This window comes from Thermobia domestica, chromosome 3 (assembly GCF_964235325.1).
Source record: "Thermobia domestica chromosome 3, izTheDome1.hap1.1, whole genome shotgun sequence".
Classification (NCBI taxonomy): domain Eukaryota; kingdom Metazoa; phylum Arthropoda; class Insecta; order Zygentoma; family Lepismatidae; genus Thermobia; species Thermobia domestica.
Window position 1 is genome coordinate 349,158,914 of NC_137456.1, and position 19,069 is coordinate 349,177,982.

Consider the following 19,069-nt stretch of genomic DNA (forward strand, 5'->3'; position numbering starts at 1 on the left):
ACCTTATGTGAAGATCGTGTTGATTTGTCTGTATCATGTAATATTACAATTGTGTGTTGTGATCGAATCATATTTGCTCATTTATTTTGTCTTAGTAATTTTACGTTTACGATTAAGAATTTTATGTTGCCTACAGAATATCGAAAATCTCTAGTAAAAAATTCTAGGATACGGCTTGTTCCATTTCTGCTCAATTACATTAATGCTTACAATCAAATACATAACATACCACCATTTATGTGTTATTTCTCAGCCTTCGCTCGTGTTTGTATAGAAAATAAAATGGCGATCACCACGGCAACGAAAAGGATGTGACGTCACACTATTTCAGTCTATTCTGATAAACTAAGGTTAGGACTTCATAGTGTCACGCAAAAGGTACATCCTTTACTATTTATTCTTTCAAGTAGTATCCTTAATTTAAAAGTTCTTTCTGAATTTTCGGTGCACTGAGATGTCAGCTTAGTTGAAGCCAATCATCTAGAAAGGGATTAGGATTTGGTTAAGTTTTCGGTTCCGTGGGGGGGATCGGCGCTTAATTATACATGTAAGAACCAATCTCTCAACTATACAGGGTATTTCAAAAATGTGTCAATATTTTGGGAACAAATTCCTTATCAAAATAAGAAGAAAAAAAAAGTTAATATAGACTTTTGCTCAAAAGTGGATAGTTTTGGAGTTAAAAGGTGCCAAAATCGTGAAATAAGCGAACTTTTAAAAGTTCCTAGCTCCACAATTATGAAATCTATCCTAGTCAGGTTGACACACCACTGAGGAACTGGTATGTGAACTATTCAAATATCCATGTTTAGGAATGCTCCAGTACTTGCACACGAATTCTGGAGAGGTAGGTGGAGAGTGATCAAGTACTCCCAAACAGCCTCTCTCAAAATGAGTGTGGAAGTACGGAGGTTCTGAAAGATGGATATTTGGATAGTTCACATATTAGTTCCTCAGTGATGTCTTGACCCCGACTACAACCGGTCTGATAGTAGTAGAACTATGAACATTTAAAGTTAATTTTTTCACGTTTTCGGTATTCTATAACTACAAAACCATACACTTCCGACCACAGGTGTATATGAACTTTTTTCTTATTTTGATGCGAGGAATCTAGTCATAAAATGACAAACTTTTGTAACACCCTGTATAGATAAGAACCTATCACTGCCAGAACTAACTCAACATTTAACAAATCCTAATCCATTGCTAGCAAACAGTTCTGTGGGAGATTGAACCTTAACCCTATGAATAGCTAAAAGTCAATTACCCACAGAATTAGTTCGAAACTTACCAAATTTATTTATTCCTAGTTACCGAGGCGGACGAAAATAATTGTCCAGTACACCAAAAATTTAGCAAGTACTTCTAAATATATTAAATAGGTAAACAGTTAAGGTGAGGACGGTTTTGAATTTCAATTTCTACTGTCCAATAATGTAAATTATATTGTTATGGGAGCATCTAATGTATCTAATAGAACATCAGTGCCATTAACACACTGCCAACAGAGCTACCAATTCACACAGCAGACAGCGTAAGACTACATTTGTTTATTTACTTAATTAGCTTAATTCTAGCGTCTCTAGTACTTGAAGCAAGACCCTTCACCACCCATAGAAAGGAAGCACACACAGAGGATGGCAATCAGGATGTTTTAACAAAACAGATCAGTTCAGAAAAGAAGAGAAAATTAAAATCACAACCAAATTAAGAAACTGAAAAGACAGACAGAGAAAGCATTCCATCCAGGCTAGAGACAGAGAACACAGGAGACTGAACCAAACCAAGCAGGCAAAGAGGAAATAATGAAGGTAGCTGACCTTGTTTGTGTACTTCCCATTGAGTTGTATGAACTTGGCTGATGCTGTGAGCGTGTTGGATATACCACACCGTCGCCCAAACTAGAACGAAACACTTAGATCAGCTCACCAACCAGTGGCGAGTGCAATTAATTATAATAATGTCTCTAACGTATCCCCTCCCTCACCTCAAAACTGATTCTGATGAAACCCTGACAGTTAAGTAGTGTTCTCGACATCAACAACTGAACTTACTATACAAGGTGCGAGAAAATCATACGGAAGTACTGAGCGAGATATGTAAAGAGAACGTCGCAGCAAATATGGTCCTGAAATCACTTTGTTTCGAAAGATAACAGACTCAAATAGTTAAAAATGTATTTTAGGGCAATCTCTAATAATATAACAGTTACACAGCACAGTACGACTTATGGGAGAGAGAGTTCAAGGTTACGTAGGCCCAAGTATCGTGATTAGTCGAGTTAGTAAAAATAGCGATACTAGTGTATAGGGTACATCAGTAAATCGGGCGAAGGTATAGTACTATTTTATTTAGTACAGCACCATTTAAGTGGTTGGACCTGTGGTGACTCAGGTGGTAGAGCTTTCACCTCTGGTGCATGGGACCATTGGTTTGATTACAGCTCTCGTCAAGTCCGCTTTGTGGTAGACAAACATAGAGTGCGTGGGTTTACTCGGGGTTCTCCTGTTTCCTTCCACTTCCTTCCACTTTAGCCTAGCCGGCATAAACGTGGGACATAAAACTTAAAAGATTTCGTTTCATTTAAGTGTTTACCGCTCCCGCCATCGAACCCAGGTTTTGATGATATAAGCTGCTAGAACAGCAAAATTACAAATAAATTCGGAACTGTTCAAAATACATGCTGATTGATCACAAAGGTTTTTTGTAAAACGCTTCTGCAAATCTTCTGAGTGCTCCAGCCCACAGTTCCATTGTAATGAAAATGCTTTGAAGACAACAGCAGATGTATTCACTCCGCCATTGTCAAAGTACAAAAAAAAATTATATATATATATAGGGTGTTACAAAAATGTGTCAATATATTGGGAACAGATTCCTGACATCAAAATAAGAAAAGAAAAATCATATGAACCTGTGCTCAAAAGTGGATAGTTTCGGAGTTTAGGGTGCTGAAAACGTGAAACAAGTGAATTTTAAAAGTTCATAGTTCCACTACTATGGGACCGATCGTAGTCAAAAGCAAGACATCACTACGGAACTGGCATGTGAACTATCCAAATATTCATGTTTTAAGAATGTTCCAGTACTTGCACTCCAATTTTTCAGGTATTCCCGAAACAGACGAGGTTTTGAAAGATGAATATTTAGATAGTTCAGATACTAGTTCCTCAGTGACGTCTTGACCCGACTACGATAAGTTCTATAGTAGTGGAACTAAGGACAACGTGTAAAAGTTCATTTTTTCCCCACGTTTTCGGCACCCCATAACTACAAAATTATACACTTCCAACCACAGGTGGATATGAACTTTTTCCTTTTATTTTGATGTGAGAAATCTATATCAAAATATTGTGACAATTTTTTGAATTGAATTAATTTTAACGCCCCTTTCAGCAGCGAGGCCATATGAGACGGGACCTACTGTTTTAACATGGAATCCAAACCACATGAGCTCCCGCCCGGAATCCAAGTGACAATTTTTTGTAACACCCTGTATATACTGTTGCAGTATGTAACTTTCATAGTACTGCAATTACTTGCCCAGAAATTCATTATTTTACAATTTCACTCATCGAAGCAAGTGATTTCAGAGCCATTTTTATTAATATTATTTTCTGAATCTCAACACTGTTTAGTTCCCGAATTTTCTGGTTATCTTTTTCCAGCACCCTATATAAAATAAGCTGTAATTACTACATTTTAAAATTTATTTTAAAAAAAGAACCCTCAAACTGCTTCTTTTCAATAAAATACATTTATACCAATAAAAGTTTACCGATTAACATAAAAAAGATAAAAATGAAAAGAAAAAAATTACGAACAAGTTAAACTAATACATTCAGGAAGAAAAATCAAGTCGTTCTAAATAAAAATATACATAAAAGTAACCAAATGTAATACAGATGCGAATTTGACTAAATAAAATTAGATTATTCTTATTCATTTTGTACTGAAATAATATCACCATTTAAATTGATAAAGACTTCAGATTTAAATCTTATGTCTGTACATTAATGAAGATGATAAAAATGAGTGATGTGATACCTAATTAATAAAAGGGATACGAAAGTAAGGTGAAATGAAGTAATAGTCCATCCAAAAAAGGTGATCATGATGGTATTAGTTTATTGCTACGCGACTAGAGCTCAAAACTGGCATCGAAGTTGCAGTACTAACCTCAGTAAGTGAGCGCTCCTATCAAGTAACTGCGACGCTGACTTAAAATTTTGCAAGGAATATTAGTGTGTAAGATAAAACTGAATACAATCCAACAGCACAAAAATAATATATACACAAAGTAATGGATTCAATATCAGTATACCCAAACCCCGAGACAAACTCTAGACCATCAACGAAAATTGTCCTGCAGTAGCGGACAAAATCGCTACGTCCCTCTGGATCGCTACAGTGGTACGACTGGTATTTTACCCCAACTGAATAGCTAAATGTATGCCTCATTTAGTGTGGCGTATTTTTATTTATCACAAGTTGAAATCATACAGTTTCTAGTAGCAGTTAGTCTTTCGTTCAGCAATATATGTGGCGTGGTGTAGGAAGACTTTACAATAGCTACAGCCTCAGATGTTAATGGATAATTCTAATTGACAGTAGATGGAGACACTGAACCCCTGGGCCACCGCTAAGATAAACCAATCTTTGTACGGGTGGATCATGGATAAACCATCCGACGTTTGCCACATTCGTTACTGCCAATCCAGTCCTCTTGTGGGTGGTTTAGTGAGTGACTGTTTCCCCGTGGGCTCTTGTTAGGTATCAGTAATCCTTTTCCATTGCCTCGACAGTTTCACAATTCTGTTATTAGTGAACTTATTTTCGGAAAGAGCCACATATATCCTTCCCAACAGAAGTAAATTTTTCTGCTGCTGCATGCACTTAACTACAGCTCACGCCTTACACAATCAATCTAGTTCTACCAAAAAATAATTTAGTTTCAAATCTTACATACGTTAGCAATGCTTCTACAAAAAATGTTCCCTTTGTATCCGACCATTTTCAATTCGGTGCTGCTGCCTGCCGTATCATAATGGAACTTTGGGTTTGCTGGCGGGAGCAGTGTTCTGTCTGATCTTGTAGGTATGTGAGGGTTATCAAATGGCACCGAAAATCAATGGATATTGGGAGAGTTACGTAATTGCCCTTTTCCATGCTAAGTTTTCGTACGTATGCGTTGTGAAACAGTGTCGGGAGAATGGGTTAACACTCGGGGTGACGATTGCAAAACCTATTGGGTACGTTACACACAACAGGCTTCCCTTGCGAAACATTCACCCACGAAAATAATCAGAAGGGCTGCAAGCAAAGTGACACCTGTAGTTCTAAGGGGGATCCGTAGATTGGCGTGCCAAGAAAATCCCACGACGCAAAGTGATATGGGCCACAGATTCCACCTCGCACCGTCAACGGTGAACAGTACAATTCGCAAGCGTTTCAGGTAGTGCCGTGCACACCAACAACTGCGTCACATAGCAGAACCTAAGATGAACTGCAGGAAACTATGAATAGTACCTTCGGGTTCCAAATGGAAGAAAGCTGTCACAATGAATGAATCATATGTCCATCTCACTTCTGATTGTCACATTCGAGCGATCACATACCGTGACATTCACAACAAGGACATCCAACAATTGTATGGAATAGACGCGAATCAGCTGATGATCCATATGGACAAGCCTTCGAGTCATACCGCTAGAACATTACTACGTATTTATCAGAAAATGGCACAGGAATTAGGAATTCGTGGCCTTCCGTTTGAAGACATTCCTGTAAAAAGCCCGAATGCCAGTCCAATGAATGTCTGCGCATTTGTACTATTGAAACGACGTCTTCAATATCGCCGCCCGCGCACCCTCGATGATCCATGGAAAGCTTGCAGGGAGAAGTGGGACAGAATTTCCATGCCTGCCCTGCGCCGGAGCTTGCTGCAATAGAAACTGCGATACCGTGTGATAGTCCACAATGCTGGAAGTCCAACAGAACATGATCGATGGTGGCGGAGCGGTATCTCTTAAGAAAAGTACCCGTCAAAAATGGTTGGATATAAAGCGAACAACCCTCTGTACAAATTGAGGCGATCACACACTTTCTACCGAAGCGCTGACAAGTGTGTTTCTATAAGATTATATTTTTTAACAGAAATGTGATATACCAAATGCAGTTTTGGCGCAAAACTCGTTATGAAACATTCTACTTTAACTGAGCCGAGTTCTAAATTGATATCTTAGTGCGGAGTAAATATACATCAATAAAAATTAAACTCTTGGTGTAGAGAATTAATTTGTACCAGAATTTCAGTCTGATTCTTGGATCACTCTGTGCACTACAAGTATATTTGATCTACAAATTATAGAAAAATTGCACCAAGGAAATGTTATTTAAGTGCAATAGGAAACAGTTATTTAAACATGTGAATTGGAGTAAGTGAAAACATGAAATTCATATACAAGAACACACCTAGCAGACACATGAAAGAATGTTTTATATGTACATTTTGTAGCTACAAACACAAATACAGGAACAATACAGTGTAAGCCATGAACGAAGTCCACTAAGACTAGCTCAGTCGTACAAAACTGTCACGTGAGACTTTGGTGAATCCTAGAAAGATTGCTTACAAAGTTAACTTTTAGGAGTCCAAGCCGTTCCGTCTATTGGAGCCCTATTGGAGCCTAAGCAACTATTTGAACGAAATGTAATATTCATAGTTCATTTTACTAATTTGTCTAGAAGCATGAAACATGAAGCATAATATACGCAGCCCTAATTAGCACACACAGCTAATTGGCGAGCTTCCCTCTCCCCCACTTTCGTAAAAGCACGGATGGGTCTGGAAAGCTAATACACATATCACATTAAAGGAAAGAAAATGTTTCCTCTGAAAACTTTGGGCTCAGAAAATAAACCTATTTGGAGCTTTTCTTCCTCCTCCTCCTCTTTTTTTTTTTAAATAAAGGAAGACGTCATTCCAAGTTTCCTTCAACAAAATCATAAAAACAGTAACCGGGATGTACGAGGGGGAGTCCGAAAATAAGTTTCCCCTCCTGTTTTTCCCAGAAAAGCGAACAGCAATGGGAGATAGCGGTTCCACGGGTATCGTTCCGGTTAGCGGTTCCAGACAAAAGTGGGTATCGTTCAACCACGATTCAGCATATGGCACCGTCAGCGTCTGCGCAAAGCGGAGACGAGTCTCTCAGTCTGAGCCTGGTAGCTATGGAAAGAAGCTGCGTTTTGATGTCGTGGTCAAAGGAGGAAGTGCGAGCGGTTGTCCGCTATAAATGGGCACGTGGCGTATCGCAAGCAGAAATCCATAACCGCCTCGCGGAAGTCTATGGGGCTGATGTGATGTCAAATCAAATGGTGCGGTGATGGTGTTGTCAATTCAGTGAGGGTCGGCAGCAAGTGTTAGACACACCGAGACCTGGAAGGACTTACACTGCAACTACGGACGAAAATATCAGGATAGTGGATGATATGCTTTGGAAGCAATGCTGAAGTAACAGAAGCTGTTCGACGCTTCTTCCGTATGCAGAACCCTGGATTTTTCCTGGAAGGGTTTTTGAAGCTTATAGACCGGTATGACAAATTTCTTAATGTATCGTGGCGGACGCAATTCTTTGACCAGGTAATGGCAACTGCTTTGAAACAAATTCAGAGTATGAGAATTAAATCTGTCATATCTGTAGTTTCGTGTGAAGAAGAAACAAACTTGTGAACCAAAGGTTTAAGAACAACTGAAGTTATTAATGTAAACTTTGCCGAAGATTATTCACTTATATTATCATAAAAGAAATACGAAAGACGTTTGGATCGAAGAAATATAACATACAACTTTGAAAGCGGAGGCAAAGAAACCTAACGTAACCAGACTAAAGACGAATCGTTTACCAGTAGTGATGGCGGTTCATTGGTCAAGGCGCTTGACCAGTAATCTGGAGGTTCTTGGTTCGAATCCACGTCGGGCAATTCTTTTTACTTTATTAATTTAGATGGCGATTGTTCGGCGATAACGTACGTTTTATTATATTCAGATATTTGAATACTCAGATGTTTCAATACTTGAACTATCAAATCTTCAGGAATAATAATAATTATTATTATCATCTCGTACAAGATTAAAAGCTAGGAGCTAATTATTGCTCAGGTCATACCATTACAAGCAGAAACGTGACATTTGGAAAGAATATTTCGGTTTTGTTTAATGTTGCCCACGAGAAGAGGAATTTCTCATCTCATTAGTAAAACAAAATAATATGAGAATTAACTTTTTAGATTCGAGACGGGACAAGGCTAACTCAAATTATCGTCTCGCTTTGGAGATGAGACGAAAAGTATCGTAAACATTTCTCGTCTCGATTATCGAGATAGTGTATGTCCATTCTTTAAGTAACAATTGCTCTGTAGGTTGAACCTTATAGGCTATTTTGTTACTTTGTATCTCAGAGGTCATTGAATTATGGTCTGTGTAAGTATTTTTGTAGCAAAGCTTTTATAATTACCTCTGCATATCCTAAAAATTAATTATATGCCTTACTGTTGCATGACATTCAGTTATTTTTATTAGTTATTTTCCTACAATCTGCCCTCATACGGAATTTATCTTCTATATTATTATTATTATTATTATTATTATTACTGAATATTTGAGACCTCAATATTACGTCCTATTAAAATGCAAATAAGCATACTGAAGTTAAGAAAAATGAAAAATTTTTGGACCCTCTATATAAAGATGAATTGTCTTATAAGAGATACTTTGGAAGGAAAAGAAGGCACGAAAGGTGTCAGCTTCGGGACAATACGACAATCGAATCTTCGGATGCCTTAACAGAAACTAAGTAGAATTTGTCTTCATTACTATACATAATAACGCAGTTTCTTTGGATAAAAGACTTTGGATTATGTATGCGTTACGTTGATATTTTAACAAAATATGCATACAAATATATGAAAAGAATAGTTCCTATTTACAAATTTTGGTTGAACAGATATATGGAACGTGTTGGAAATGGTAAACGACAATATTATAATTATTTCTAGTAAGAGTGGAAGAACTTCGAAGCCATTCCACAATAAAACAATAATGTTTCAGACGCATTTATGACTAATACTTTATGTATTCATGAACTATTTGCTAAACACACTAAGGTTTCAGAGAATACGAATCGAGATTGTAGACTGTGACGTCATGTTGACAGTATTTCCCCTGTGAAGGAAGTCGTTTCAACTCTAACTCATAAGAACGAGAGAAATTGTCTATTTTTCATGTTAATATATATCCGAAATATCAACATTGTAAACGATAATTTTTTTCCTAATTTCCTCACAGGGAATCGATCCGCGGATCCCTCAGTTAAGAAACAAATGCTCAAGTCACTACCCTGAGTTTTATTGTACTTACATAACATACAGAAAATTAAAAACAATCGGACAACTGCCGTAACAAATTATCTCAAGAAAGCAGCTCTAACAATAGCTGAACTTATTAAACATCAACACATAAGGAAAAAAAAGAAAAAAGAAAGAAAAAAAAACTAAACTAACGATACACATTGAAGGTGGCTCTTAGATACTCGCCTAGATTGAGACGTACGGGAAGGAAGGAGTCTATAGCAATACCACCTCTAAAAACCGACTGTAAAAACGCCGGTCCAACTCAGGACGGAAGAGCTTTCTGCGAGTGCGTCGCAAAAAATCAAAATACGTACAGGCATCTAACAAAGGTATGTAGCGCTGAAAATAAATTATCGTACATGCAATTAGGAAGAGCACCGCATGATGTTTCGCTGGTGGGAAAAAGCGAAAATCTGGAAATATGAAGTAACCAACAGTGAACTGATGCGGTTGGCGGCGTCTAATACGACCTGACATCTCCGTCAAACTTCTCCAAATTGAGGAAGCACCTACGTACTGCGTATAACGATGGTCCAATGTATCTTCTTTATTGCATTTTTCACAAATCGCATCAGGGGCGCGTCGTACAGCAAATAAATGCGTCCGAGTAGGAATGAACTGATGGACAACTTTAAACCAGACTTCTTGCATGTAAGAAGGTAACACCGAATCAAAAATATTGACCCAGACTTCTGGCCAAATTACCTGCGGGAAATGGTGGAGTATTCTACGGCGCGTCTGAGGATATGTTAACTCTGAAAGGTTACAATATAATGTACGTGCATTGTGACGGGCAGAGTCCATGATCATCCCAGCGTAGGTCCAATTACGAATTAAGGTCATAACATAAGGTGGACACTGTTCAGCAAATTGTATAAAAGAAGATTTCAGAGGATTTTCATAACTCGGCCAGAAGCAACGTATCCATTGCTGCGTTGCAGAGTCTCCAATGAGAAGAGCATTATAGAAATCGCACAAGAACAATGTTTGGCATTAAGGCGAAGGTGAACTAAACTTAATCCGCCACGTAAACGCGGAAGGTAAAGTGCTGCACGGGAAATGCGGAAAAAGCCGCCGCGCCAAATATGCCAAAGAAACAGGGATTCAAACTTGCGTGCATACATTTCCGGTAGTGGGTAAACTCTCGCACGGTACCACACTTTGGCAGCCACATAAACGTTAATAAATTGAATATGATGTAATAGATGTAGTCTTCGAAAACGCATGGAATATAACAGTTGATGTACCTGTGATAACAGTGGGGACCAAATCTCATTATAATGCTGAGTGGGACATGACGTAAAGAGAATTCCTAGGATTGTTAAAGACGTGACATGAGGTAAGGGTGGTGTGCCGGGTGCACTTGGAGGTAAGTGAAAACCATAAAACTAAAACGTGTGTTTTACATATATTATAGTAGAGACCAGAACAACGCGAAAATCACTGCAAAACGAAAACATTTCATCATAGCTGCGGGATCCACTCCAGCGATGTTCAGATCGTTAGCATACGCAAAGATATTTTGGCTGCGAAACATAGAGGGGCCAGGAAACGATAATGTGGCCAATCGCCGGAGTAAAGGCTTTAGCACCAATGCAGAAAGCGTGAAAGACAAACTACAACCCTGGTGCAAGCCTCGCTTTAACGGAATAACGCGGGATAAATGACCATTAATCTGAATGCGAAAGTTCGTTGTAGCATAAAGATTGGAGATGACTTATCGGAAGGCTAACGGGAAGCCCCAGGCTTCGAGAGTTAACGCTAAGTAGCCATGATCGACGCTATCAAACGCTTTTTCCAGGTCCACCGCCAGTGCTCCCGCCGGCACATGACGGGAATAAAAATATGCAGAAAGATCTCTGAGTGAACGAAGAGTATACTGGAGGTTATGGGTCTCATGGAGTGCCGCCTGAAAAGGACTGATATAGCGACGAATTGGTCGTAGCCGCGAAGTGAGAACCTTCGTGAAGAGCTTTAGGTCGACCCAGGGGCGTCATTTAGGGGGGGGCAGGGAGGGGCATTTGCCCCCCCCCTGAGTTGAGTTTGAGATGTATATGGATTTTATCAATAGAATAATAGTAAATCAGTGAGAAACGCGAAATTTTACTAATATCAAGGGGTCTTGCCCCCCCAAGCAAAATCTGAAATGACGCTCCTGGGTCGACCGGCAATAAAGAGATAGGGCGGAAGTCTGAAACCTCACGTGCGGAAGATAATTTAGGAATAAGTACAACGACAGCGGTGTTATGTGAAAAAGCTAGTCCCGATAATAAATTGTTAAAGATAGTGACGAGTGTTGCACTGAGATATGGCCAATAACATCTATAAAATGCTATGTTCAAGCCATCGATTCCAGGGGCACTACGACCTTTAGCTTTCTTGAGAACATTGAAGATTTCATTTTCGGTGATGGGATTCATTAAGAGGTGACCTTCTTGATCCGTGAGTTGGTGGGGTATCGTGGACAAGAATTCCGGTCCACAAGCATAATCCATCGGCTTTGCACTCGCAAAATCGGTATAATAGCGTGTAAATTCATTTAAAATCTGGAAAGCATCGTTGCTAGTCGTCCCGTCAATTAAAACAAGGGAAGGGATGTAAGTCGAACGCCTTGTTCGTAGAAGTCGATCGTGATATATAGACGCAGTTTCCTCTGGGAAACAATGGTAAAAATCCTCAGAAAAATAAGTTTGCAGCGATGAATGCGTGTAGATCTGTTTCAACCGGAATTTAAGATCGTTAATACGTGCTAAATTTTCCAGGGAAGCAGGTGCAGCCCAAAGTTCACAAAGAGCACTATAAAAAAATTGGTGCAACTGACGATCGTTTTCACGCGCGACTCGACCGCGCCATTGAAAAAAAAAAAAAACTACGGATTTTGGGCTTACAATATAAGTTCCACCATGACTCGACAGTAGGGTAATATTTTTGCATACTACACTAATACACAAACTGAGTAGAAAACACTTCCACCACTTCCTCTCGTGACATAACTTCAGTATTAATTTTCCAAAAAGAACCACGTGCTGCAGGTATGAAAAAGGGCAATTTAAGTGCCACTTCAATGGCGAAATGGTCCGAAAAAGGCAAATGAAGAATCCACAAATGGACCATTGTTGAACTTAAAGGTGCCGTTACGTATGCGCGGTCGATTCTGCTCTTAGTCGTCGAACCACAGAAGGTAAAAGCATGCGGCGGGTTGGAGACGCTGAGTGCATCATGTAAATGCATAGCTCGCACAAGCTCCTCCAATGCATAACATGGAGGTGCGGGGGTGAGAGAATCTTGGGGGTTAATTACCGCATTAAAATCACCTATCAAAATACACTGATTATTACCGGGCGAAATTAAAGAGAGATGGTGTGCGCATAAAACTGTTCCCTCTCCCGTACCATCAGATAGCCAGACAGAGCGTACAATAGAATTAAACATTTTGAATGTAACAACGAATGGCCCTCCCCTCGGGAGATATCACCACTCTATCATGCGTAAGACCCTTCCGTACAAAAAGTGCCACCCCTGTAGAGTATTCATAGTTAATTATTGCGTGGTAATTACTAAGTCTAACGACGAAAATGTCAGTTCAACTATGCCACATACGTCGGGGTGACGGTGCTCAATAAATTGTTTAAGGAGGGCTTTATTAGACGCTGAACTGATACGATTGATGTTAAGGGTTGAGTTGATTTTAGTTTAGCGTCCCGTTCAGCAGCGAGGCTATATGAGACGTGGACCTACTGATTAACGTGGAATCCGTACCACATGAGCTCCCGCCGGGAATCGAACCCGGGTCTCCCACGCCAAAGGCGCGTACGCTAACCGCTTAGCCACGGAGGAGCTCGATTGATGTTAAGGGATCACACTGTAAAGAAATTTACCGCTCGTTACAAAACAAGAAAAAAAAATTAACAAAAATAACATAACTACAAAAATAAGAATCATTTTCGTCGCACCCGAGTGAAAATGCTCGAGGCAACCATGTCGCTTCGTGTAATATAGCACTCTGTTGTCCCGTAACTCAGAAAATTAAAATAACCAACCAGACATACATAACCAACCTGTTGCCACAAAACAAATGCGCACTGTTAGAATAAAGATTCCAAGAAAAGGCACACCGACACTCACGTGAGTTTCGAATCTGAAATAGCATGTACTTGCGATCTGGGGTCACATGAGTCTGTTTTATCTGTTCCTTTAACTGCACTAAGAATTATTTTTTTCTCATAGATGATCTTGATACTCTTCGCCCTTTTTTGTTGCGAAGCTGGGTCAGGGAAAACAAACATCACCTTTAGGAACTGTAGGAGAAATGAAGACCTCTGCCTGTACTGGAGAGGAGGCACTCGACCCCGGAAGATTATCAGGCAGCAAAACACTAGCTGACACTGGACGCACAACATCCAGTGGCGCATCTTGTGATGTTGGGGGTTGTAAATTTGATACTGACTCCGCCGAAACTTCTTGCTCTAGTGAAAACCACCGATACGGAGCGTGGTAATTCAGGGAACTCCCTCACATCATTCAAAAAAGAAACTTCTGGGGGTCCCTAACTGGATCCTGGTGAACTTCTGCTCGAACCTCCCAAGTCCGTGAAGACAGAAAGGATCGTTGCATTTTTCCAATTTCAGTCATTTGAACAGAGACGGGGCAGGTTTCGCACTCACAGGTTTTCATTTTTTCAAAGGGCAAATGGAGATCGTATGTAAATGGAATTGGCAAAAAAGAAGTAATAGATTGACCATCATAGGAGACACCCACTTTATAAACCTGTACTATTAAACAAGACGGGGTATGTTTCTGTAGTTCCATATGAACAGTCCGGATACCAATCCCCGGGAGAAAAGGAGCTGCCCAAAATTGGGGTTCCACTTGACGCACCTTGCCATAAGCACAAAAACGCTCTTCCAGCAAATGTAATGGCATCTCCAAAGGGAAGTCATATATTCTAATCTGCTTTATCGGAGTTTCCGCTGGTAAAATTCTTACAGTGCTAGAATTTCCATCGGCATGATGAAAGACCACCGAATCAGGGGCAGTAGAAGCAAACTGTTCATACGCCTGCACATTCTTCAACTTCAGATAAATGCTAAAAGATTCTGCGTGTAACTGAAGGGCACAAATATTGTCAAAAATACACGGAAAATTCTTATTTAACCACTGATAAACTTGACTGGAAGTCGGGCGTGAACTTCGGAATGTTTTATCAAAGAGAAATTTAAATTGCAGGTCCTTTTTGTAAGCCAGAACTACTCAAATGCAGGCAAGTGCAAAAAACACTGAACTCACACTGCTAGGCACTAACAGGCCAATAAGCACTAGTAACGGTAAGAGCATACAAGTTCGCACGAGTAAAACAAACAGACCTAACACAGCCACTCCACGATGTGCTTCGCTCGACGATTCGAGCGGAACTGTCCTAAGACTGCTGTGTTCAATATTTTATTAACGACTAGCAGCGTTCACCCCGCTTCGCTGGGGTCACCCCGGAACGCAATAAACTTTGTTACTTAGATAATTTTTACTTTTTCGCTTTCAAGTGATATGATAAAAACCATAGAAGATTGGAGTAAATGTTAACATTATATCGCCTGTCATTTATGTTAACCCGCCGAGTGACACGGTCATGTGGGTTGCATATAAATACGGTTAGATTTAGCTATGATGAGCTAACAAAGGATTTGTACGTTATGGACACTTGAATGGTCAATTATCTCAAGACACTGGTAATTGAAAATTAAAGTGATATGATAAAAACCATCTAGGGTCCAAATCTTAATAACCCCCCAAAAATGAAAGAAATTGGTTCAGCCGTATTAGCGTGATGAGCTAACAAAGGATTTGTACGTTCTCTTTTATATATATAGACTAGCAGCGTTCACCCCGCTTCGCTGCGGTCACCCCGGAACGCAATAAACTTTGTTACTTAGATAATTTTTACTTTTTCGCTTTCAAGTGATATGATAAAAACCATAGAAGATTGCAGTAAATGTTAACATTATATCGCCTGTCATTTATGTTAACCCGCCCCGCTTCGCTGCGGTCACCCCGGAACGCAATAAACTTTGTTACTTAGATAATTTTTACTTTTTCGCTTTCAAATTGCAGTAAATGTTAACATTATAGCGCCTGTCATTTATGTTAACCCGCCGAGTGACACGGTCATGCGGGTTGCATATGAATACGTTTATTTTTATACCTATGATGAACTAACAAAGGATTTGTACGTTATGGACACTTGAATGGTCAATTATCTCAAGACACTGGTAATTAAAAATTAAAGTGATATGATAAAAACCATCTAGGGTCCAAATCCTAATAACCCCCCAAAAATGAAAGAAATTGGTTCACCCGTATTAGCGTGATGAGCTAACAAAGGATTTGTGCGTTCTCTTTTATATAATAGATGAAACACTGATTTCGGTCATGATAAAATACTATAGTGCAGAAAATTGAAATTTTAATTAAAAAAAAAAAACTTACAAATACGCAAGAACATGAACGACAAAGTGGTCTTAAGAGTAATTCGAATCATCAACCTGGAGCCTCCTCAGACCACACTTTTTTCTGATTCTCCGAAAGTATCTCCGTAACTTATTTCTATTATATTCGGTTATTCTCGTTTTACAGTTATTTCCAGTAACCTTGAACGACAGGGACACGAACACAGATACATCGAGGATATTTAATATTATAAAGGCTCTCCCACAGGGAATCGAAACTGAGACCCCGCCTACTAAACTATCTGATGGGTGGGGTACCTGGTTTGTTTCCAAGGCAAGTAAGCTTGAGACGGACAACATCGTGCTCGTAGGTTTTTCCCTAACACTTCCACTTTCTCATTCCACCAATTCGTACATCATAATTCACTTGGTTTAATCACAGTCTTCCTCAACCTAACATGCGTAATCGTGGGACATTAAACGTAAAGATTACATTTTCAAGCTGTTAACCCAAACCAATCCGAACCGAAAAACCGTTGTTTTTTCTATTGCTCATTAACGTGTTTTCACAATATATATATATATATATATATATATATATATATATATATATATATATATATATATATATATATATATATAGAAGAAAAATCATGGGGAATCATAATTCCATTCAAAAGTGAAACAGCAGACTCATAATACCTTAACCTAAAACGAACCATTGCATATCGTTTGGAACTTTTCCAAAATATATACGGATATTCTGAAAAGTGGCAATATAGTATGTTTTCAAACGAAACTGAACCAAATTAGGGTTCGTTTTCTGAAATAAACGGACCCATTCTGTTTCAAGCTTAAACCGAACCCAAAACAGTTAACCCAGCCGTGAGTCAATGAAAACTTGACCCATAATCCACTGATCCACAACCCATCGTGATCCACTCTGACTCACGAGCCACCATGACTCCCTACGCACCGTGACCCTCTGACCCACCACCCACCATGACCCACTCGGACCCACCATGACCCACCAAAACACATCAACTCTGACATATGATCCACGGCCTCCTCTCTACCGACTAAAGAGTTTACACTTATTGGTTATAAACCAGATTGTGAAATTCTAACTAATCAGAGTTTGAATTTGTACGGTCAGTCGCTCAAGCACCGCTCTGTTACAATAACGATGGATCTGACCTTTACGATATAAAATGGTTAAGTGTTTGTCATGGGTAAAATTCGATGAATTTCAATTATCATGGTCTATTTATTTCTTCGTTGAATTATCGATACTTTTAAGTGGAAAAACGGATGAAATTTTTAAAGTCTCAAATCAAGGTAAGTAGATCAACGTACAGAAGCTTACGTTACAAATTTTATGTCTGGTTTTCTCACAACTTTATGGGTTGATTGCCCTTTGCTCTAAGCGCTCCATATAATAAACAAGTTTCAGCAATTATTATAGTAGAAAGCGTATAGTTAAGCATATACGGATATATCATACGAAGCACTGTATTGTTTGTTTCTCAACTACGAGTAATATCGATGATTTTCGATTATTTTTATAAACTAACCCACTATCAATTTACCATATGTAGAAAGTGCCGCCCCTCCCCATAAAGGAGAAGTTTAAAAAATATTAGAAGACGTTCTGTTAATTTTCAATAAAGAGTTAATATCCTGAATTCAGCCGTAAGTTAAACGGCTTGTGAGATACTAATTTTGTTTCGCAAAAATTCGTATCCCCACTATCCCTTAGGAAATTATTATAATGAAACCAATATGGTAACATCCCAGTTTGTATTAATGCCTAACTATATACCAAACTTCATTTCATTTGACTGCCATTTGGCCGTGATGACTAGGCACACATAGTTACATTCAATTTTTTATATAATAATTTATATATTACAGTGATTCAAAAATGTATTCTTTCCAGTAGTTAGTTAATCTAAAAACAGGCTGTGTCTCGAAAGCCAAGTAGTAATATAAGTCCTATTGCTCTTATTACAATTACAAATATCAATATCCAAAAATGCCTCAAGTTTTATTTTTTCACTTCGAGATACTCATCTCAGGTAAGTAAACAGAAACAAATGAAAAAGGGAAATGGAGGACTTGAAAGTAAAACGTAGACACATTCACCAGGGCGTATTCTTAAATCACGCTCGACGCTACTCATAGGAGCTAAATACGCTGTTCTGTTTAGTTGGAGTTGTCAGTTTCTCGCTACGTACCATGAATATAGCAGAAATCAAATGGCTGTTACTGGTAGAAATCAAATGGCTACTATAAGACATAATACATACACCAGAAGGTTTGGACAATCGCAAACTGCAACCAATCAGAAACGTGTTTTAGTTTCTATGGCTAGGGTCAAGGGTGAAGAAAAATATACTGTTCAGAAGATGCTATCTACAATGCAGTGAGCAGAGTTGATCGGTGGATCACAGTAGATCATGGTGGGTGGTGGGTCGAGGTGGAGCACGGTGGGTGGTGGGTCGCAGTAGGTCACATGCTGTTAACCCATGACCCACTCAGAAAACTCGACCCACTGACCCATTCCAATTATGGTGGAACCCCTCTAGTACTTAGATTGTAATTGATGTTACTATTGTCTCGTGAAATCAACTGCCATTATGTAGTTCAAATTTGGAGATAAAACCCCTATAGTCCGCTCTTTCCCCGCATATAGTGTTAATAAACTAGACCGACAAACTGTAAGAGGTGATTCCTCACATCAAAATAAGTAAAAATTTCCTATGGACCTGTTGGAAAAATTGCATAGCGCAATTTCAGAGCTATGGCTGTCCAAAATGGCGAAAAAAAAAAACAAATTTTAAGAGGCCCTATTTCAAATTCGAGAAATCGTGGAGTGGCAGTTCTTATTAGCGTAAAGGAAGTCATACCTACACAATCCAAAAATGCATATTTCATTAATGTTCAATGGGTGTGATGAATATTTCCCACAGGGTGAAATTCCCAGACATGCCATCAACCAATTTTGAGACATCCTCTGACTTTATGATTGGTCCAAAGTAGGCAAATGATATGCCTTGGCAGTCGTAACACAGAATCCTTTAGCACGAAGTCGGAAGTGTTAAGAAATGTCAACAGCACGGTCTCTCGTACTCGGAAAAGAATGCTGCGATTTTTTCTTTCACGCTTATATGTGAAGAAAACGTGAAATATAATAACGTGACGAAATATATCGT

At 39.0% G+C, this 19,069-nt stretch overlaps 1 protein-coding gene across 7 annotated transcripts in view; it reads right to left on the reverse strand.

Moving 5' to 3' along the window:
• LOC145681291 (palmitoyltransferase ZDHHC20-A) overlaps nucleotides 1-19,069 on the reverse strand; it is a 149,758-nt gene that overhangs the window by 50,779 nt on the left and 79,910 nt on the right. For 5 of the 7 annotated variants that reach the window (XR_014130758.1, XM_081752930.1, XM_081752928.1 and 2 more), the window contains one exon: nucleotides 1,824-1,904. The exons of the other annotated variants lie outside the window; for them this stretch is intronic. Coding sequence is in view for 4 of the 5 variants with exons in the window: in XM_081752930.1 (XP_081609056.1) it covers nucleotides 1,824-1,904 (81 nt within the window). In the remaining variant the exon portion in view is untranslated. The remainder of the gene's footprint in view (nucleotides 1-1,823; nucleotides 1,905-19,069) is intronic. 7 annotated transcript variants of the gene reach the window in all.